The sequence below is a fragment of the Haliaeetus leucocephalus genome, unplaced genomic scaffold (assembly GCF_000737465.1).
Source record: "Haliaeetus leucocephalus isolate CR32 unplaced genomic scaffold, Haliaeetus_leucocephalus-4.0 Scaffold517, whole genome shotgun sequence".
In the NCBI taxonomy this organism is placed as follows: domain Eukaryota; kingdom Metazoa; phylum Chordata; class Aves; order Accipitriformes; family Accipitridae; genus Haliaeetus; species Haliaeetus leucocephalus.
The window spans coordinates 4,473,384-4,497,091 of record NW_010972953.1 but is presented as its reverse complement, the minus strand read 5'-3'; the positions used below and the strand labels follow the sequence as shown (position 1 = coordinate 4,497,091).

Here is a 23,708-nt window from a genome sequence, read left to right as displayed (position 1 = left end):
ATGTGTCACTCTGCAAGCTGTGTTCTGCTATTGTGCTAAACCAAGTGGCTCTGGAAACCACCTGGAGAACTTCTGCAGACCACAGCATGAAAACCATTCCATTATGAAATCCTTTAGACTGGTATTGCCAATCAGCTGCATTTACTCGACATTGGTCTTCAAAACTGCAGTATTAGGGTGGCTTAGCCTGTTACCACCATAATATCTCTCTGTAAGAGATACAGATCTAGACACAACAGAGAAAGCAGCACATGTATTACTGTATTCATTCCAGCCAGCTTGCTGACGTGTAGTTCAACCGACTTTAATGCACAAAGAAAAGGATTTGCCCAAGATTCTTTAAAAATCACTTACAGAAGGAAACAAAGCAGGAGACAGCCTACCTGAGGAGGGGGGAAGCGTTGCTGGGAGTATGCAGACTGCTGCTGCTGCGGCTGTGATTGAGGGTATGAAGATGACTGCTGAGAAAGAGCCGAGGAAGCTGTCTGCTGAGTTTGTTGCTGCTGCTGGTAGGGTGACTGTGACTGCTGCTGTGAGTAGGGAGGCTGACTCTGTTGATGTTGCTGGGCTGTGGACTGCTGTTGAGGATATGGAGTTGGGGACTGCTGATGGGGTGGCTGGGACTGCTGCTGAGAATACGCAGGCTGCGATGTCTGAAGTTGTGGAGGTTGAGACTGAGGCTGTTGCTGCTGCTGATAAGAAGGCTGAGAGTGAGGGGTCTGGGATGGAGGCTGCTGAGAATATGGAGGCTGCTGCTGTTGGGGATGAGGGCTTTGCTGGTTGTAATATGGAGTCTGGCTTTGCTGCCCATATGCACTGGGTCCCTGCTGTCCATAAGGAGGAATCTACAGAAGAAGAGGATAGAGTTATACCGGTTATTAAGGTATTTTACATATACACACCAAATAAGGTTATGCTCAAAAAGAAAAAATTCAGATACCTGTGCAGAGCAGTTAACTGGGAATGCACTGGAAATGCCACTACTTAGATGCTTCCCAGACAGCAGCAAAAGTCACTTGTGTATGATGTTATTCTTCGCAGTAACAAAATTTTAATAGGCACCATAACTAAGTTTTTAGCGATCCCTACCTGACCACCTTTCAATGATAGTAACATTGAAAGGAAAGACTGCTTGCTCAAAAAAAAAAAAAAAAAAAAAAAAAGAAAAAAGCAGCCTTTTGAATCCTGCAAACAGTCCAGCAGGATCATGTAATGAGTCAAAACTGACCTGAAGTCATTTCTTCTCTAAAGAACAGCTGTGTCTTTAACAGAACACAGCAGAAAGAACATCTTACTCCCCCCACTATTTATTTCTGCCTTGTTTGATTCAGTGCTCTGCTGCTGCCTCTCTTGGAAGCAAGGATTCCACAGATCTTTGTACATCGATCACACCTGCATCCAGATGTGGTGCAACATAGCCTAAAGAAATGCCATTTTACCTAAGCAACCGATTCCAACCTGGTTGAAGGTGGCCCCTTCAGAAGACACAGTACTTCGTTGCTCTTCTGCCTGCCCCTGCTGTAAACAGAGACTACAGAAGCTTGGGTGCTCTACCTGCTGTGCATATGAGATGCTGCCCATTGTACTTTGCGTCCTGCTTTGCATTCCCATGGGATATCTCTGGGGAGTCTGTGGCCCATACGGCTGTCCTGGATAGCCATGTCCTTGCTGTGGCCCCGCCTGAGGTCCCTGTTGCTGTGTGTACGGGTTGTTTCCTCCATACGGCTGAGGCCTCATCTTCCCCATCTGATCCATTGGGCTTGAAGGCTGCAAAGCAAGTTGTGACACACAATGTACATCCAGCTACATACAGGAATCATTCACAACTTCCCAAAAACCCCAGAAGAAAACTTCAACAGGTTGGCGCAGAGAAGCAGAAGCTCGTCTGCCTCTTCTCAGGCGCTTAAACCCCACAGTTACCTTCTGAATTACAGCAGGATTCCTGTTGCCCTTTCAAACCTACAGACGTTTCACAAAGAACAAACCCAATGAGAAGTCATTTTGTGCTGACGTATCTCCCATGGCCGGAGGACAGGGAAGAAGGGCGGAAGGATCATTAAAGAAGATGAATTATCAGTGTAAGTGACTTTTCCCCATAGTAGGTAGTAGTTTAATGTCCAGATACTCCACAACAAGGTAAATTTAGGCTGAAAATTTAAATATTCACAAGAAACACTGCTTCTTTCACATATAACAAGGTGTCCCAAAACACTACAGGCATTAATTTACACTTACGCATTTAATTTAATCCATATTGATGTAGTAATACTGGGCAGTGCTACTGACATTGACAGCATTCAAGGCTGCAGTTCCATTTTTGCCTTTTTTTTTTTTTTTTAACATGTGCTTTGCGTCTGCTGCCTTTTGCAGAATAAAGGTTTCTAAATCAAATTTCTTCCGATGCATGAAAAAAAGATTTGTCAGCCTTGAAAGTCAGGTCCCTGAGTTTTAGAGCAGACATGATGAGACAAGTGAATAAATGCAACTTTCTTAGGACTTCCTAATCTGTACTACCCCTGCCTGCAGCCAAGACATAGGAACAGTCAATCATATTTCCTGAAAATACTATAAACATCAAAACACAGTCTTTCTACCTAGGCAGTACTATTCCCACCTTAAAGCAAGGACTGCTTTGGTGTAGCGACCTCTAAACGAATCCCAGGCTTAGTCTTTAACCTCCATCACTTGGACTGAATAAGAATTGTTCACTGATCTCCTGATGACCTAATACCAATTAGATGTCTTCCACCAGATCACCATGACAATGGACTCTCTATTACACCATTCCTTCCTGCAACTAGCCCTAGGGTGGTATTTGTACAGATCCACCCTCTCTTGCTGAGATCAGGTGCTTGAGGAGTGGCACTACAGGCCTGCACAAGCAAATATCACACAAAGCCAGCTCCTGCTGGAAACCTGAAAGGATCCCAGAGACCAGAACAGTATTTCAGTTATGTTTGCAGAATCCACCCTCCTAGGAAAAAAAGTTCGTGCAGTATGCTACACTTCAGAAAATCCTACCCCAACAGCCAGCACAGCTTGAAGTCCCAACACACAGACCCTGAAAACATTTGTTTGACCAGCTGTCTGCTACGTCTTGCCTGCCAGGCAAGCCACACAGCACCGAGCCCACGCCAAACAGAAGTAAGTAGGGGCACAACGGGGAGTTAATAGTACTCTTGTGGGGCAACAGGAGCTGGGCCATGGGAGGGAATTTAATGGAGATGGCAGGAAAAGCGCCCCATTTTTGTTAAGGGGGGGCTACCCACTCAACTGAAATCAGGCTCTCTTAGACAAATTTGCACCAATATGGCATAAACCAATTAAGAACCAGGTCCAAGTCCCTCCTCCACTCCAGTTCAGCCCCGGACACCCCTGCAGATACAGTGTTTGCCGTTCTACGGAAGCTGTTCACAAACGACCATGTGCATGGCACCAGTATGATTCTCTTCACTGAGGCAGATTTTAGATGCCCTGCCATGCTCAGTTGCGCTGGATGTTTCCATTTTCGTCCCTACTGATACTAAAGGAGTTCTGAAAAAGTTACGTTTCATGTTTTATGTCCAACTTATCATGGATACTACCACCGAGAAGCAAGACGGACAGAGGCTGCAGGACCTCAGAGGACGAAGTCCAGAGAAGCCGTAAATCCCTGCACTCCCAAACGGCCGTACCCCGCAGACCATGCCATGCACCCACAAGGGTTTTGTACCATGCTCTGAAAAGGAGCTTCCATTCAGGGGGTCAGAAAAGAAAAAAAAGAGGTCTTTGATGGCTGTAGTCTGAATACTCAGAGCTACAGTGACTTACCTCCTGAATGGCAGCACCCATGTGGAGCTTCCATACACCCTAACGGATGCAAATCGTGTTTACATCTTTCAAGCAATTGTCCCTAATGCTTCCTGGGTCTTGTCTTGTGGGTATCACCTTAGATTACCAACATCTTTTCCCTCCCCACACTACCTTCTTTGGTATGTAAAAACAGTGCCACCAGGAGTGCTTCCCAACCCCTAGCTTTTGACAAGTCAAACCTCTCTTTCACCACCCCCCAAACACACACCTCCTTTCTTCTTCTACCTGATCAAGTGCAACTTTGGGGTTACTGACTAAACATTTCAGCATCTTTTCCGTTTGTTACTTGCTTCCTCTTGCTGGTTACCTCACCTTCGCAGCCTGCTAGCAATGGCAGCTTCTCAAATACATTCCTGTTTGGGGATTTATTTTTTTTTTCTAAATATGCACACACCACATGCTGCCTTCTCTGCACAGATTTTCTTGTCTGTGGTCACCCGCAAAGCTAACCATGTCTTCAGGAAAGATAGAAACAAGGTGAAGATGCACTTTTCCATGACTCCTACAGGAAGCATGACGACTGTTAAAAAACTTCAAGAAACATTTGGAACTGTTTATGCAGCCATATAAAAAAAAAAAAAAGAAAAACCAAACCCAAAACCCAAACATATTTCCAGGATGTGACCAAGTCGTCACCTTGATTGCTCAGCGTAGGAGTACGCAACGTGCTTCCAAACTGCGCTGCTTTGAACTGCCACTCTTCCACAAGGCCCTAGCGCACAGAGGATGCTAAAAACAAACATGAAGAGCACCACTCTAAATTACAGCCTTATAGATAAAATTCTATACACAGAAGAAATGTAAACGCCAATTAATCTCTAATGAAGGAACTATTTCATACGCACACTCCTGACTCGTTGCAAACCAACAGGCTAATTCGTGCTCCCTGGGGCTGCCGCGTACATCTCAAACGCTGCAATGCATTGTTTCTTCCTTTAAAATCTCCCATTAAAGACAAATATCTCTTTTGCTGACAGGGCTTTAACTGCTCTCATCTTAGCAGTGTTGCTCTGGCTTAGAGCCTACCATCAGGAAGCCTACTTGAATCTGCTGTCTCAATCCTTTTAGGTAATTTAACTACACGTGCCGCAAGAAAAGAACAGTCAAAGTTGAAACGCAGCAAAGTGCAGATCGATCCAACAGCTTGTGCGAAGATTTTAGGGGGAGCAGAGGTGCTGCACAGCTCCTTTGTACACCCATGTTACACGAGATGGGTAAGCCAAGGGGAAGCAACGCCTATTCGCTTGCAAGAACACTTGAGGATAAATAAGGAAATACCAAACTCCCGACTGCAAAAGGCTGGAGATTCTTCTCTGGACTGATACATGGGAAATCCTTTCAATAGGAAACCACAGGAGTAGATTACTGTGATTACACTTCAAAAGCAAAGGCCCTGCCACAGAGAGACATAATTGAGAGAAAGTGTTGCTCCTTGATCACTGAAGTCCAGACCCCCTGCTTACACCTCCTTGCATTCATAGAAATTGCTTCTATTCTCCCTTCAATCTCGGTATCTCTGCTGTTTTATAACACTGTTAAGTACCAAAACTTGGCAAAACATAGCCCTGTCACAAGTCAAACTTTCAAAAGCAAAGTTGTTTGGTACGGTGTGTAATGAAAGTAACTGTAAGCCAGTGCTCCAGAGAAACTGCTGAGCTTTCGAGAAAACTTAAGATATTTCTAGACTAAGAGCTTGTAACAGCAAGCCCAAAGCGAGCTTAAATTGCCGAGTTCAAAAGCTCTCCAAATCAGTATGTGCAACGTGAAGTATGTCAGACCCCTAAGATGAAATGGCACTGTTGAAAACCAGCTATTCTTAAAAACAACACCGGAGTTTTCCTAAAAAAAAAAAAGCTTTTAAGCAGACGAGAGGATTCCACAAACAATTCTTTTTCAGATTTTGTCTGGTAGAAGAGAAATTTGGCCTCCTGAAAGAACAGTTTGGTTAAATTGGAGGGGACTTGCTTAACAGTCCCAGCAGGAGAACGAGTAAAGGGATGAGGCAAATCCCACTTCAGAAGCAAGAGCCAAACTCTCCACAGCTGTATAGAAAAATGTAACTCTGACTTTCCCGATTACTTTATTACATATTTGTATTTTATTACGCCAGAGGAAGAAAAGGAAGGAGAGTCATTTACTGAACTCTCCAGTTTCAAATCAGCATCATTCAATTATTGGCAAACGTGGGTATTGGCAAACGTGGGTATTGGCCGCAACTGGCTTCCTCAGCTGCCCAAAAAAAAAATAGAAAGGCCAAAAAAATAATAAAAAAGCCCTAAGCGCTCACCTTGGATTTGACGTCTTTTCCTGACCAGATTTGTTGTCCATTTTTTGTGATAAAAAATAATAAAAAGCATTACTGGCTGTTTAACCGAGAGAAGCCCTAATTGATTCCCACAGTAATTAACCTGCATTTTACCTCGGAGAGTGGTAGTTAAGGAAGTCGGCACTGCTATTTATAACTCATCTCAAATTGAGGGCAGACTGCCTAAAATCTAACACATCCCAGCTGTACTCCTGTTTGAACTGGGGCCAAGGGAATTTTTTAAAGCAATCTTGGCACTGAATGAATGACACCAACAGTATGAGCGCGCGTGTGGTTGTGTTGTGGTGACGTAGCAGTGGAGGTGGAAGGGGAAGGGGGGGCAGCACGCCGTAATCCCTCTCCCAAGCCCGCTCGCCGCGTACAGGCTCGGCCCCAGCCGGTACAACACGCCGGAGCCGCCCACCGAGAAGCAAACACAGGAAACGTCTTTTCCTGTGGAACGCCTTGAAGTGAGAAGCACATGGCTAATCTGCATAAAAGCAAAGCCACACCACTCCTGCCAGGAAGGTTAGTGCTCGTAATCTCTGGCCATGGAGCTGGCTGCCTGCGAGGACTTGGACCCGCGCCTGATAACCCAGAAAGAGCCGAGAACAGATGGGCAAGGACCCCGGCAGAAACAGCACCGCGCACGTGACTCGCCACATGGCCCCGCGAGCACAAACTATTGTTTGGCTGCTGAGCGCCGGTACAAAGACAAGCCCAACCGGGCTCTGCGAATTCAGTGAGAGGCAGCAGCTGCTCCCCTACCATTGTCAGGCTGGCTGGAGGATGGGGACCACTGAACCCTGGAGGCCTGGAAGTTGCCAAGCTGAGAAGATGCTGACCAGCGCCAATGCAGGTTAACGCTGTCCCACAGGCTCACAGAATGAACTGCTCACCTCCCCAGGGCTGAAGCCGGATAGGATCTTACTGAAGTGAAGAAACTAGGTCTTGGCAGAAGAGCATGCTCTTTCCTCGTGTCTGCAACTCCTCGTTAGCCAAAGGCAAGGGCAAGTAGTCTCTGCAGCCAGTGAAGTTACAAACCAGATTGCCGTGTTGGCTATAAAAATTACGTTAGTGATGGACAATGCTGGGAAAGGGGAGGCATTTTCCCTAAGAATTAGTCAGCTGGGATCATGGTCATATCGGATTTAATCACTGAAACCAGGCAAGAGCATAAAACTACCCATGGTCCCCAACCTTTCTGTGCCATTTCTATCAAAATCAACAAGCCGTATGAAGCAGAAAATCAGCAACAGCAGCATCAGCTTAACAGGCTGGTAACACCTAGAGTGGCTCATGAAAAAGACCTGGGTTCAAAATCAGCAGCTTTCCCCGCCCATTTTCCAGTCCATTCCACCCCGCTGAGAAACATCAACCATGCGAAGGCACATGAGAGTCATGGCAAATGGAGAATCACCCAGGAAAAATATTTTGTCTTGATCATAAGGCTGCCAAGAGGCTTTATCAACTGAGCATTAATGTTTCAAAGAAGCAACCCTAATCAAAGTGGAGAGGCTGCACTGACCTTTGCCATTTCTAGTACACTCCACATCCTCTGGAGCTACTAAGAGCTCAGGCTGTTGCAAGACAACCAAGACTGGGTTGGGTCTTGGAGGTTCCAACATCCAACACCATTAACACACCACATTCGCACTGCCTCCAGGGATGAGGGCTTTGACCTCCCACCTCCTAGACTAAACCGGTGCCATATTTTCAAGTTCAAAGGGCACTATATAAGAGTTATGCTGCCTGCAGCTTCAAGGCACGAGTGCCTTGGTCAAGACAAACCCAATTTTCCGCATACTCACCAGTGTTAAGCTACATTAGGTGTGATGGTGCCCGCACATAAAGCGCGGGTACTCGCAAACAAACGTGAAACGCACAGGAAGGATTGCTCCAAACTGGCACGAAGCCTCGCAGACCCACCAACACCAGCCAGGCAGACTGGAAGACTGAAGCAAGCAGGCAGGTACTCCCTCGTGACTTCATCCAACCATGGCAACGCCATGACGTCGCTGAGAAAACAGAACTAACAGGGAAGGGGGAACACAAAGACATCCAGCAGGCAACACAAGATGCTTCAGCAAACCCTACTTTCAGCTGGTCACTCTCATGCCTCAGGTTTGCACTTCAGACACTTTCATGCCTGTCTGTATCTCCTGAAACTCCATCATAAGTGACTCCCAATTCCTCCGTAACCACTCTAGAGAGTTCGAGCTGAGAAATGAGCACAAACTAACAACCATCCTCATTCGTGAGCAAACACAGTTCATCTTCCAGTGAGGAACACTTTCATCTGGTCTATTTAAGGTGCAACTGGCTGTGCTAAGGTCAATATCCCAGCCTGAACTCGCTGCCTTTTATAGCCTTCTGAAGGGCCAGTGCACTGGGTCATACTTCATTGCCTCTCTTCCTATGGTGGTCTGCTTTTAAAGAGAGATGGAAGAGGCCGAGGGGAAATTAAAGTTAAGATAAAAAGAAAAATCCTCCTGTAGTAGATGAAGATGCCCCCAAAAGACAAAACACCTAGAAAACCCTGCAGTAAACACTACGCTGATGTGTATCAAGTGTCTCACAAGGACAGTTTAAACGACAAGCCTGTGTTACTGAGAACATCATCACAGAAATGTGCACTTCCTTTTTTTCTTTTCCCCTCCCTTTTTTAAACTTGAGAAATCCACCAACTTCCTTCAGTCCCTCAGCATAAGCAGGCCAACACTCCAAGGCTGCACTGGTACTGCTCAGCACCCATCAGTTACTCTCCTGCCTACCCTCCAGGGCAGTACCCATCACTCTGAGAAACAAGCACTCCAGTAATGAAGCAGGCTGGGTTGCTCTGCCTCACACCCATAAGCTTGGGGTACCAAAACCTGATTGTTGGAATATAGTACAGGATTGGTTTCAGGGTTACAAACATTCACCTTTTGGAAATGTGCAGGATCAGTCTATTTTTATGTAAACTACGGAAAAATAAAACCTCCCCTCCCCCCTCCCCCACAAATCCTAGAATCTAGCTTAGATTTGAATACACAACTGAGAGGTGATGTATTATCATCTCATTATCAATGGCCAATGCAGATTAAATTACTGGTTGCCAAAGTGTTCAAATAACTGACCTCTCCTCAACAGTTTCAGTTCTGCAACTAGAGAGAGCCTGGTTTTTCTTCTGACTTTTTCCAGTAGGTCAGAGTTTGACAGAAGACACTTTCTATTCCTCTAATCTTCTGCTAACACACAGACATCAGAATAAGCTAATGATATCAACGCTACACGCAAAAGTAAAACAGGACATTTTCTAAATTACTTCAGTCACCTGCCTCGCACTATTTGGAGCTCCTGTAAACTTAAAATCAGCCCTGTTACATGTTGCTCCTTTCCTTGATCATACGCTTCTTAAACCAGTTCCTTCGGGGAGATTTTCTGTAAATCCAGGATACTAAGTTTTACCAGTGGAAAAAAGATGAATAAGTTTTCTCCGAGCAGCTATACTGTGAACTATACCTCCCTGGCTAAACACAATTCAGTAATTACCCTATTAACATTTCTCAGCAAGAGGCCAGTCCACACATCTCGGAGGACTTTCCTAAGCACCACTCTTACTAACACTCTTCAAATTGATTAAAACTGACCAGAGTTTTGCTTACAGTATGTATCATTATGGAACATTTTATTCCTGAAAGAAGTCAATCAGAAGAAGGTGATCCAGTGGGGAAGTGAAATGAGAGCCTCACTTCAAACCCTCACTGGAAATAACCCGACAGGGGTGCAAGTGTTCGTGCCCAAGTACGAGCAGGGTTCTGGGGTTTTTCTGTTTTTTTTAAAAAGGTGGAGGGCTGGAAGGTTCCAAGCCTGCCTGCATTTTAAACAAAGTGCATTTCTTGATCTCATCTTTCCTTCCCAGCCTGACTTTAAGCCCCCCTTAACAAATTCAACAAATCCAGCTTATCAAGGCTCTGGATTTCAGCTCCTTTCTTCAGTCATTTGTTCTCTCTGACACATGGCCACACTGCTTATCACACCACAATATTTAGGTATCTCTCAGGATCCTCGATATATTTCAACCACTATCATATCTAAAGACGACTCACAACTGGTTTTCTGCAATCTTCAGGATATACTCAAAGGCAGATGCATGCTCACATTAACAGGACATTTTTCTGGACTTGTGAAAAGCTGTAGTACAAAAGTAAGATTTATGCTGGGAACAGTGAGGTGGACTGACCTGGGAGAGGGGGAAACTCTGCTTTGTGTTTATACAAAGTTAGCACCAGGCTGAACCTTGCCGGGCTCACACAGTACCCTCGTCCTCCCGAGACACACAAGCAACACAATGGCAGGTTCCTCATGGACTCCTCTCCTGTCTGCAAGCTCAGCACACATCCTCGTGGAAACAGCACAAGGGATCCCCTACCACCTGAAAATTAGGCAACAACCAGAGGATTCATTTCCCTCTCTCTCCATCTCTCTTTCGCGAGCACGACACCAACGATGTGGCTAAACATCCACGTTGTTTCAAAATACCGTAATGTAATGCCTTTGCAGGGGCTCTGAACAGCAGGGAAGAGAACAGCCCAAGCCTAGGCTGAGTCTGCCCGTGGCACGGCTCACACTGCAGCAGGCTGGACGACACACGTTGTCCCTATCTGACAACCCAGCCCAGACCGGATGACTTGGCTGGGCAATCGGTTCCTTCTTTATCAAACAGACCCTGATGTGGAAGCAGAAGCTGACAACTATTTACATGATTATTTTAACATGGCACGAGATTCTGACAAACACTATTTACTGAATTAAATGCAGTCAAAATTAACAAAGGATTATGATTCTTTTGCAATAGCTGGAGACTACTGAAATTTTCAGACATTTTACAGGTAGTCAAGAGTCAGATTATGCAGTTTGCTATTTAGAGTGACAGTGTGATCTCTAACACCTCCAATAATTTCAACTTACACTTAAGGATGAAAATATAATTTCCTTCTACCTGAATATTAGATAAATAGCTATCCCCTCACTCTGAGACTTCAACTCACTTTAGAAGCACACTATTCAACCAACTCACCCCAAGATTTCCCAAGTGCCACTGTTGACTCCTCCCAAAATCTAAGCAACACCAAGATGTAAAGAAAACTGCATCTCAGCTCCATGGGAGATGATCCCAAGGAACATATGATAGTTGTAAAGAGGTGGTGTTCCTTTTAAGACGGAAAGAAACTTCCTTCCTGAATATTAAATCAGGCTTAAGTTCAGCCAACCTCCTACATCTGCTTTAATCAACTGGAGGCAAGTCAACAAAAAGACAGTTAAATGTCTCATTACAGCATTTTCGTTCCAGGCCTACTTACACACTAGAAGGAGCAAGCAAGCTGATGTTGTACCACAGAAACGGGACCGGGCCAAGAGCCAGCCATAAAAAAAGCAAGAGGAGGAAGGGCTAGGATGGAAGAGCAAAAATACTAAGTGTCACCACCACTTAAGTGATCTCATTTCAATCAGCTGTTCCAGATCACTAGCAAGATGCAAAATATTTGCACTAAGCACCATTGAAAACCTGAAAGGGCTGCAGAAGCCCTGTAAATACATTCAGACAACTGTGACCTGTGGCAAACTTCAGTCTTCCAGTTAATTCTCCATAACCCCCGTTTCCTTTAAAACAAGCAATACTGATCTCATGGACGGATGTCTTTTGCTACTGAACACGGTGGATGTTTTCCAAAACTTTAGGCCTGAAGGAAGACCCACTTCCTTCTAGTGAGCAAGAGGCTCACTAGAGTTTACTTTCCAGAACAAAGTTAGTTTTATCAATTCTTTAAAAGCTGTTTCTGCACAGAAATCCAATGGGTCCTGGTGCACACCTCCAGCATAGCCTCCTAGCTTTCTAAAAACAATTTCTTGCTAACTCTTCACCCATAAAATGCAGCACTGCAGGTTTCTACCCACTTGTGTCTGTCTGAAAGCTCAATCTGTATTTGAATATCTCATCACTTTGCAAATTTGTCTCATTTTATGCCAGAATAAATGGTGGCTGAACAGACTTAACTGGACAGGCAAATTCCCATGACCTCTTAACCATGCCAGGTCGGTAAGGGCACACCCAAGACACATCTCCAGATCAGGTCAGGGCTCTAAAACACAACAGGTCTCCAGCAGTTCCAATTCTCCTACTGTACACAACACTAAGATGGAGGAGGACGCAGACACGCTCATTGTAAGAAAGAGGTACAGCTGTCGGACGCTACCTCATCTCAGCATGCAGAGCTCCATCTTGTCCAGAGCAGCTGCCTGCTTTAGTAAGAGCTGCATGTCAGGGCCTGTAGTTTCTACATGCCATGTTTCAGAATTACACAGGCTCTCCCTTGCTTCTGCAGAATAATTGAATTTATTTAAAAGCATGTATAACGCAACATAAAGGAAGATCAAAATAATCCAAGACATCTTGAGTCTTGGAATGAATCTGTGGAAAAGACAGGCAATCTCAGTTTAACTTAGCACAAAACTCTCTGCTTCATCACCCTTGCCTCCTAGACCTTGAATTCAAACTCACAGTTCAGTGGTGGACATCACCTCTGCTTCGTGATGGGGTAATGTGGATCAGCCAGCTGTAATTGCCCAAAGGCACACCCTTATCCCAGCCAGCAGAGGTGGGGTAATGATCTGCTAATTACTTCAAGAGCATCTCAAACATACCTCAGTTACAGGGTAGCAGCTGACATTCACAGCACATTTTGTATTGCACCAGGGTTAGCCCTAGTGTCACCTCATCAGGAAGCAACTTAGTACACCTTAAACGCTGTCCATCCCTCCTGACTCTGCAGCAGTATTTCATAGGAGGGATCCAACCCGCAACAAGGTAACAAAGCTTTGTTTTGCTAATAGGAAGAAGAAAAGTTATTTCCCTTCTCGTTACAGCAGCTGACAAATTCGGGTGCTATTTTTGTGGATTTTATTGAGCCTTCTCTTATTTTAGCCTTAAAATTCAGCCTTCAAGACTCCACTTCAGTTCCATGGAACCAAAAATATTTAAAATTGCAGCAATGACAAGTTACCATCTGCATTTACCAAGGATGCATTCGGTAACTTTATAGCAAGCAACAACCAATCTCCAGTATTTATACCCAAACTATCTATTTGCATCCAGAAAGCAGAGCTGCTGTCATGCCTGCGTTGGTAAGAGAGGAGGTTGGGGGAGATGAAAAGACTACGTAGGCAAGAAACTCAGAGCTGCAGCCAAGCCAGCTCCCAGACAGCAGAGAAGACACAGTACTAGAGCCTTCATCAAGCCAACGCTGTCGTGACTCAGGTTCGTTACACTTGGCAAGCCCAGCACGAATCCCAGCCCTGCAGTGACACAAGGTCACTGTCATTTAAAAATAATAGTAATTTTTTTTTTTTAAAAAGCCCACCAGCCCTTGGTTATAGTGACTTTTGAAGCCTGGGTCCACTGCCCCATGCTTGCTTCTGTCATTGGGCTTTTATTTCATCTACATCCAGAAAAATCCAGCTTTCTTTTAAAGCAAAATGAACAACGTGGGGAGTTGCTTAGCAAGTTAAAAGGAGTGTGTGTTGGCAGCTGGTGAGAAGATACAAAAATTCGTAACTGTGCCAATGCCATGGGGGGAGGAGGAACAGCCAACGCTGCAAAGTCTTCACTGGTTTCAGGAACAGGTATAACAAGAAACTGTAAGACAACTCATATGAGAAAAGGAAGATGAGACATGACTGTACCTTGACAGCAGTGACAACTCTGAACAGTTTATTGCCATTTACAGAGTGATCAGATTTAAAGCTAACCTTAATACATGTTCACCATTCAGTACAAGTATCACTGTTGCCTTGACACAGTGCACTTTTAACACACTGCATTCATCATTAAGGACAGTAAATCTGCACTCTGAAGCTCAGCAGCAAATTATACCACGATCTCCTGATACAATAGGAGTTATTCGCCTGAGCGTGCGGACAACAGATTTAGTTAGCACCTTGCTCCAGAGAAGAAGGGAGGCAAGGGTTAAAGGCCAAAACACAGTTGAAAGCCGAGGAGCATTCACTTGCTCTGGGATATTTCATAGAACACTAATCACTTCATCTGATTTTAATTCCTGACACCAAATCAGCATATAGCTTTTCAAAGGAAATCTTGTCCTAGATTGCAGGGTAATCAATCACAATTAACGTGGAAACAAGCTTTTGCAACACGGTCATGCCTTGTGAACCGAACAGGAAGACCAAAGAAGGCACTTTAGAAGTATCTTTAAACTACAGGCAGGCAGGACAATTTGGGATAGGTCCGTCGGTTTCTTCTGCGCATCCAAGAGTAGACAGTAGATAGCCAGGCATTTTGCTTCTCCTCCAGAGCAGGAGCTGAGTAAGAGTGCTTTTGTATGCCATTTCTGCTATGAACCCTCATCCTGGATTAGCACACTCATCACCTGAAAGTCCCTTCCGCACAAATGTGCCCTATTCCAGGGGAGCCACGTTCTGCCCACAGACAGCTAGAAATGACATTTCCAGCCAGGTAACTTTTCGTAAAACCAAAGAAAACTGTTCCAGGTGCAACCCCATGTCCAGAGAGAAAGTATAATCTAATAGTTATAGCATTAACCTTGATTTTGAGAGATACGGCTTTGAGCACCTACTCTGAAGATTTCCCATGCACCCAGCTGCAGGGTGCGGAGGCAAGGAAAGCCTTCCGAGACGTGGAGAACTGCTCATACTAGCCTCGCTGGTCTATCACGATAAATTGAAAGACTAGGAGATACTCTGATACTTAAATGCTTCCTATCACAACACTGTTCAATTATGCACACACAATTAAAAAAAAAAAAAAAAAAGTTCAAACCTGTTACATGCAGCAGCTGCCCTGAATCTTTTCCAGGGGATCCAAGGCACTACAATTACCACAAGCCCCCCACGCAACAGTAAGCAAATGAGTTTGGGGTTTTTATTAAAAAAATAAACCCCCACCCACACAGCTACCCCAGCCTGAAGGGCAGGACTCCAGTACTCCTTAAGACTACTGACACAACACGTGCAGCCACAGCACAACAAAAAGGCAGTTTCTGAGAACACGTGATCATGCTCAGCAAACTGGCCTTGAATGGGAAGCCTTTTCCTTGATTAGCCATGCCAGCTCCAAAGTCAGAGATACTTAAAAGAAAAAACAAATTTATCAAGTTTTAACTAATTCCAGCACTTCTACCGTTTCAATGTATCTTCTGCACAAAGCTAAGAACTTTTCTTCAAACCATTTCACAAGGAGTATGTCTGAGGGAAGACCACCTCTAGTCTGGCACTGGTTTAATTATTTACGTACAGTTAATGAATACCAGATTCTCCTCCTAAGCTTGTACAGGGTGCATAGTCCTAGTCATTTGGACTTTAAATCCATCATCAGACTGTTATGAAGTACAAAACTCTAAACAAGCCTACAGGAAGAATCCCATACAGAGAAGTACAGAGTGAGCCCGGTCAGCTCCAGGATCCTGGAAGAAGTTCAGGTGACAAAGCAGGACAGTCCAATCCCTTCAACGCAATCCCCAGCGAGCACAGTAATCTGGAAGTAAAGGGAGACATTTTGCAATTTAACTAGCAAGTTTATCTCCAGGAAACAGGGGACAGGCAGAAAGTCACACATTTAAAAACTGGCTACCATACACTTTTGCCTGTTCTCCATACCTAGAGAGACTAGGACAAGAGATACTCAATTAAGATGATCTGAGTTGGAATATTTTTCCTAATGTCCAATGCTAAGGGTAGCAAAGCACTGAAACAGACTGAGGCAGCTCCATCGCATTCATCGCTGTCTGCCCTGTTCTCAGGTATAGCTGATCCTGCCCTGAAGCAGGACAGCAGGCTACATGACCTTTCAAATTCAGATCCAGACCTCTGTTCAACGAGAAAAATACAGTCACCTACAAAGACAATGCAGGCAACAAACCAACAGCAAGATTTTACAGGCAGCGCAGACTACAATGCACATTCTCCTCGCCAAAAAAAGACCAAAATCAGTGCCACAAACCCAGAACAGAATGGCTATTTTCAGAGCAGGTACCCCTCCCTCTTCTGTGCCTCACGCTTCTCAGACCGTATTCACACTGCTGAAACTACTGCTCTGGACACTAATAGTGTTAAGAAAGTACAAACTCACTGTCAACAATTTGAGTTGGCTGTATTATGCACTGGTCTGAGCGTATCCTAAATTTCAGCCCTGGCCGGGGCAGAGCAGGTCTCCCACCACAGCGTCTGGAGGTGTAGCTGGAGCTGTAACTGTGGCCTGAGCGCAGGTTTTAAAACATTCCTGTTCAGTTATTCACAGGCAGGGTGCCAGAATGGTGCTGACATCAGAAGGGAAATGGTAATTTTCAGGGTTTCTCTTAGTCAAACCTGAATGAAATTTCACAAGTGAGTGGAAGGGGGGGGAAAGTACTTGTTTAACCCAGTAATTGTCCCCAGGGGGAAATTCCAGAGTCCTCCGAAATTCAAGAATTTCTCTTTGAGAAGAGTTGCAGAATCTCTCAGGATGGAAAGTCACAGCTACCTTAGGCCACGGTCAGACATCAGTGACCATCAAAACGCCCTCTCCTCCCGGCCACATCCAGGATGTCACCATCACATCCCACCAAAAAGGCAGATGCGTTCTTCAGTCCCCTCTCGTTCGCCACACAGTCAAATGCACCCACAAAACACAGGGCAAGCCCACAGCAGGAACGAGCAGCAGGGGTCTGCTCCACACAGAGGAGATACTGGCTGTGTCAGGGTCCCCCACAGCTTCTCTAGAAACTACTCTCCATGTCTAACTTGCAGCTTCTTGGGACAGTTCGGGCATAATATGAATTATCCAGGAGCAAAAGGAAGTTACTTAAGTTTAAAAAAAGAAAAAGGGGGGAAAAAATAAAAGAAAAAGTTAGCAGCAATTTAATTTGTCTTTGAAAGGGTTTCAATTACTATAGCTAACTTAAGGAAATAATGACATGCTGGTTACCGCATGAAATGCCAATAACTGTAATGGAGCAGTAGCTTTTTCAGAGTTATTTACACAAACTGATTTTTCATGGGAATTTCAGAGGAATTAACACACTCTCTATCTTCACTCTCTCACCCTCCCATAAAGAAATTTCTTTACCATGAGTATTTACAGAATGAACTGATCCCCTTCTTTATTTGCTCCTACCCACTTCTGTCCTTTTTTCTCTCCCCCAAAAAAACATGAACATGATTAGAAATTAGATTCTGCTACAGTTATCATTTTACTCTGAACACATAAAGCAAAAAAATTATTTGCTGAGAAATTCTGAAGTAGCTCTTATTAAGTTTACCTATCATTATGTAGCATCCTTTACATTTCACTACAGAAAGCTCATGCCCACATTGTGTAAATACTTACTGAGCTGTCACTTAAAACTCAGAAATACTCCAGAAAGAACACCATGGCAAACCTGGAAATGCTCTTCTCGATGTAGTCCAAAAAAAATCAAAAATGCTCAAGTTGCATGACTGAACTGCTGAGTTATAACACTGGGAGTGCAGGTGCACAGAGGAAGAGTAAGAAATGGGAACCCCTCCCTCATCCATATGTTAATACATAATATCATCTGATTAAGACACTACAGGAACCGGTAAAATATGCACATGAGCTCAGTCCTGAGAGAAGCAGCTCCTCCTGTTCCAGCCCTGCTTCTTTCATTCTACGAGCCTCTGAGGGCAGGCTTGGGTGCTGCTTCTTTAAGTGCAGAACTCCATTAAAAGGGTCTTAACAATATATTCAGCTAAAACTATATACTAGGGAGGAAAGATAGTCTCACACTTAACACCACAGGATGAGACTCAGAAGACCTATATTCCACTCTCCACCCTGTCCCAGCCCTAGTGCCTCACCTTGGCAAGTTCCCACATCAGCATCTCAGCTGCTTCCTCTGAAAAAGTCATTGTAAGAACTTAAGACCTTGCATTCCTCCTCTACATACCAGGGTGAAACAAAAGACTGCCTGAAACCTAGTTTCTATAGAATTTCAGCCTTAAGAATGATGAGCATACACTCAGTACAGCAGAGATGACGTTGAATTTATGATTGGAATTTTACTAGAATCAATTTATAAACACAGCATGGTCTTCCTGAGCCCACAGAAAGTACACACAGTCTCTCTTCAGGTGACCAACTTCTCTGCTCTTCCAGCCACTAAAACAAAAAACAAAAAGGCATCAACTCCTCTCATGTCATCCAGGAACAGGCGGACAGCAGGGACCCAGACAGAATGCATGTCAGTTTTGGTCCAGTGTGCCAAAGAAAACTGCTTTTTTCCTCCAATCCCACCTGTCATTCACTTCTAACTGGAGATTTATGGCTTTGGCTAACAGACTTCCAGTATAGTTTTACCACTGCACATGCATAACCTCCAGATAAATTAAAGGCTGAACTTCTTGAAATCAGCACATGACAGAAAACTTTTGCAGGACTTCTCAAAAACATTTTTTTCCCAGGAAAAATGTTTCCTTTATTTTTTTCCACCAGAACAAAAGGGGAGGTATTATTTGGCATCCTTACTGATGGTTTAAGGACCCTTCCAGAAGAAAAAGCAAGCAGCTGTAACAGCAATGCTAAATACTGACAAGCTTATCTTTTTCATTTCCCCCTCCCACCCCACCCCCCGCAATTACGCTTGCCTGCCTTCGGTTTCTGCTTTGCTACTGCTGCTACTTGAGAGTTTCAAACATTCTTGGCAGGAATTGGGCAATGGCATGCTGATGAGCTTTTCCCCAGAGCAATCCATCACACAGGAGTTGCAATTCAAAAAAGAAATCAAACTGACTAGACAAAGAATTTCAAATACACAGAGTAAAAACGGGAAAGGGCATCTTTCTCCTCTAATATTTTAATTACTGAGATCACAGATTCCGATTCATAGGGTAAAAACTGGATTTCCAAGTTGGTGGTGTTCCTTTGAAAAGAGTAGAAAGAAAAATGGTGGAAAAGTCGCATATGAGGTAACAGATAAACAGCTGCACTATTTAGCCTAATTTTAGACATTGGTTTCTCTCTGAAGGAAAGCTGCTGGGTTTTTTAAAACAGTCTTCACCCAAGACCCTTAATAGGGTCTGGTGTAATTCTTCTGTAACATAGTATTCACTGACCAGCGTTCTCAAATAAGACTACAGAAAAAACCCAAAGTATTATGAACATACCAAGCTTACAAGAACAGTAAGACACAGGTATACGACAAAACATTCGACTCTCATGCTTCCCCCAGCCCCAGTTTCTAGTATTATTTAAGAACAGGGAAGAGGTTCTGCCTGTTTGTTGAGCAGTCGCTTCAGGAAACATAAGTTGTAGCAGGTAAAAGTAATTAAACTGGACAGTTTTAGCAAACCAAGTATTCTAGCTAAAAAAAAAAAAAAGGCCCAAAAGTCAAACATACAACCTTCCAGAAATCACGTTTCTGTCTTGCAACCAACAAACATGATTACAAGAGACACCATATGGAGAAACCCTCCCCTAGCCCAGATAACAAATAAGGATTGACAGAGCTTTTCATTTATACTTCGTAAAAGACAGGTAGGCAAGCCTTGCTAACCCCATTTCACCAAGAAAAAAAAATACTACAGAACAATCATGTGGTTTGTCCTGGGTTTCCCAGTAAACTGGTGGTGATAAGGGCAGGGAAAAAAAGCTCCAACTGAGAGTCAGAACTGAGGTTTACTGTCCTGTACCCTATACATATCCTGCCTAGAAACATTGGTCACCTCAAAACCAAACATGAAGGAAATGGCATTTCAGAAGACAAAGAGATTTTAAGAGAATGAGGCAATCCCTAGTTTACTTCAGACTAGTGCAGACTATTCTAAAAGGTAAGCCAGCAAAACCTTCAGTGTCCACACCAGAAATAACTAGATCTTAACAACAAAATTAAACTAGCACAATTTTCCTACTTTTTCTAAAACAGACAAGGCCTAAAATCGCCCATTTGGAGGCGAACCCTACCCCAGAAAAAGAAGATGTACCACTCTCCTTTTTGTTGGAAAGATCTAGTGCGTGCTACACCTTGCGAGCAATTCAAGGGCTCCTAACATTACAATGCTAAGCAAGGAAAAACCCTGCGACACAAGCCAACAGGAGCCAGGTCTCAATTTCCGATTCCAAGATATCGCAGCTCATTGGCAGCACAGAGCCATTTGGTGCCAATTTAGTTTAAAAAACATATTTCCAACAACATTTTTCATGCCTCACTTGCTACTAAAGTTGAGATCTAAGTCAACAAAAAATAGCTATTGTATGGCAACAGGCCCAAAAGCATTTTTTTATTAACATACGATTTTTAAACTGCCTTCACTGAACTTACAATAAAGGCCTAGAGATGTCAGTGCACCTACGGGGAGGTTATCCAAGATGTCAATGTTTAATGCGATCCAAAGACATCTCCCGTTACAGGAGACGTCGTTTGTTGTAGCAAAAGCATGTACCACAAGAAATGCCCATCTATTAAAAGGAGGGAAGTCCTTTCTCTTAAGCAGTTTCCTTTAAGTCCCAAGATACTGGGAAAGCCAGCATATTATTAAGAACTGCTACACACTCTGAGGGGAAGGGGGGGTGGAAACAAATACATGGTAGAGCTGGAAAAATTGAAAAGATCCCTGGCCTGGTTTCTTACAAGTCATTCCCACAGAAAACCACAGATTTCTCATCCCACACACTGTAAAACAGCCATTCTGATCTCTTGATTCTACTCCACATTTCCCAGCTATAGAGATCATCAGGAAAAAAAAACCACAAAGTCCTCTATCGCAGTCCCGACAAACGCGGAGCACGCCTGCCTTCACAGGGGCTCCTGCTCAGCACCACCTTCCTGGGACCGGCCACCTAGCAAAGGTGTCTGTGAGGGCTACAGACCAGAGTCTACCTCTGTGCAAGTGACTATACTCTCATTTTATTACAGGAAATATTCCACCCAAACAACTTTCACGCCAGAAATTACTTTGCCTTTCTTGATGAACAATGAAACTATCCCTATGGCATCATCCATAAATCCTAAAAAGTATCAAGAATTAAAGGTATTTCTCTTTTCTACATCGTCCTGCTTCCCATCCCCAAAACGTCAGGTTTACTATCCCAAGGATTCCCGAGCGGAAGAACCCCACACTCTTTCCACATCATCTTCTCCATGCCTGCACCAAGAGACGCTTCCCTTTCTAGTGTTTGGTCAGATGAATTACATTCTCCTCTCACTCTCCCAGAGTTTCTCAGAAGTTAGGTGGCAACTACCCACTCTGTTCATCACTGTACAAGACACAGAAAAGACACAAAGTTTTAAATTCTCCCATTCTAGGAAATTTAACAGAATACACAGTGAAAGGAGGCTGCAATTTAGGGCTGGAGGATTATTATTAATCAACCATTTCTTGTGGGCAGCACCGATGACATGTGGAAGCTTTTTTCCTCATACTAGATATGTCTGTTCTTTTTTTTTTTTTTCTGCTGGAAAAAGAAAGGGGAATTGTCAGTTTGAGTCCAGTAATCCTTGGCACAAAAAGGATTTGGGGGGATTCATTTGGCTATCAGGATGGGGGGGGCTGTTGGTTTACTTTTTATTTATCCTATTTGTACTACCTAAAGTTCAACTAATTTTCAGAACAACTATTCATTAATAATGCCAGTGGTTGGGACTAGTTACTCAGGTATTATTAATATGCTCTATCTCAGCAGCTCATGGAATCAAGTTAAACTTATTTTCCAAGATGAAATAAGCCACTTTTACAAATTCATATCAGAATATTGACAGAGGTACACTTTTGTCAGGTATGTGCTGTAGTAAAATACCTGCTTGAAAAGTTCAATCTGACACCATATTTTAGCACACATTTTATCTAAATTGAAATTTGTCAGGATACAAAAAGTACCTTCAAGTAAACACACTCACGTCCGTGACATTTGTCCGAACGTATCGCAGCTACACATGAACATATTCCTGGGGAGCTGAAATCTTCACTGAGGATAATCGAATACTCGCTACCAGTCACCACAGGACAGTTTGATGACCACAGCAGAGATAAGATCCACTCTCTCAGAGAGCACTATTTCAATCTGACAGAAAAGACAATTAAGTAATTCAAGACACTGAAGGAGACATTGCCTTCGGTAATCAAGGAACAAAAATTAAGCAGTTTTCAGAGCGACACAAGAGAAGTACTGAGCAAGAAGGGAAACTCTGGAGGCTGCATGTCGCACTATGTGGTATCAAATGTCTCCGACCCAGGGCCTGAAGTTAGAGCAAAGTACGCAGAATGAAAAGGGAAGTCTGTCAGTTCTGCACGAGGCCACGACAGGCCCTGGAGATGCGTGTCTAAACACAGAACGTAAGTTGGTTTTCATCAAGGTTTCCCGATATTAGATACCAGCACCTCTTTTCCTGGTATCTAAAATGTCTGATGCGTACGCTGTACTGCTTTCTCCCCTGCATGTTTTCTGGCCATCCATATTTCCAGCAAACAGGTAATTCTACACATACAACGATAAACATAATTCTCAGGCTCGTTTTTCCTATTTCTGCTCCTCTGAAAAGTCAAGAGTTGTGACACTGTTGAAGCTGACCACAATCAGCATCTGAATGTCTGTAACAAGTCCCTTTATTTATGGTGGGGGGAAGGAGACACATCAGCGCTTACTGAAAATAAAAGTCAGAATGTGCCCTGAGACACGCAGCTAGAGGGTCAGGCCCGTCCTATATTAAAGCTCTATTGAACGTAAATTGATAATTCACCATTTTCGGTGCTTCAGCCACAAGTTTGGTTTTGATTGTTTTGTTGTTTGTTGTTTTGGTTTTTTTCTTCTTAAGGCTGTAACATACGCCAGAAACCCCCACATTCCCCATCCAATAAAGAATCCAAACAGCCCCAGTTTTGAAAAGGGCCAAAATTAGCCAGCAACAAACGCATCCTCAGAGCCATCAAAGAAATCATTTATACCAAAGGGAAAGTCACATAACCAAAACAAACAGCAAGCCCATTGTGCAGAGCAGCCCTGCCACTGTTCCGACAACACGGACTCTATTCCAGGCTGCATAAAACATCACAAGCAAAATAAACCCAAGGTACAAACAAAATGCCATCGCCTCCTCTTTTGTTTCAGGCACAATGCAACAAGGGCAGGCTGTCTGGGGCTCCGCTCCCACCGATGCGGGGCTGCCACCCAACCGCCTCAAGGTCACGGCCGGTTCCGGCGAGGGGGGACGAGGAGGCAGCGAGCGAAGCGGCAGGGCTGCCGTGGGTCCGGGGCTGGCAGAAAAGCCGAGTGTAAAAGTTTATGAGCTCATCAGGATTGTTGTACCATTACATCAGAGGCAATTATAAATGGCCAAGAGCAGGAGATGGGGAGCCAATCAGATCACAGATAGGATGTCAACCTAAGACCAACTGTCTCCTGGCTTTGACAGAAGGATTTTACCTCCATAATTCAAATCCCAAACCAAAGCGATCTTGCACTTACTGCTCCCATCGCCGAGCTGTTTACCAGCGCTCCCAGCCACAGGCCCCGGCCGACGGCCCGACGGGCCGCCCCACGGGG

At 44.1% G+C, this 23,708-nt stretch overlaps 1 protein-coding gene across 1 annotated transcript in view; it reads right to left on the bottom strand.

Annotated features, from left to right (window-relative positions):
• ARID1A (AT rich interactive domain 1A (SWI-like)) overlaps positions 1 to 22,072 on the bottom strand; it is a 57,814-nt gene extending 35,742 nt beyond the window's left edge. Inside the window, exons 1-3 of the mRNA XM_010576147.1 lie at positions 22,046 to 22,072; positions 1,555 to 1,767; positions 384 to 845 (exon numbers count right to left, since the gene is read on the bottom strand). Of these exons, the coding sequence (XP_010574449.1) occupies positions 384 to 845; positions 1,555 to 1,755 (663 nt within the window). The 5' untranslated portion in view covers positions 1,756 to 1,767; positions 22,046 to 22,072. The remainder of the gene's footprint in view (positions 1 to 383; positions 846 to 1,554; positions 1,768 to 22,045) is intronic.
• Positions 22,073 to 23,708: the final 1,636 nt, after the last annotated feature.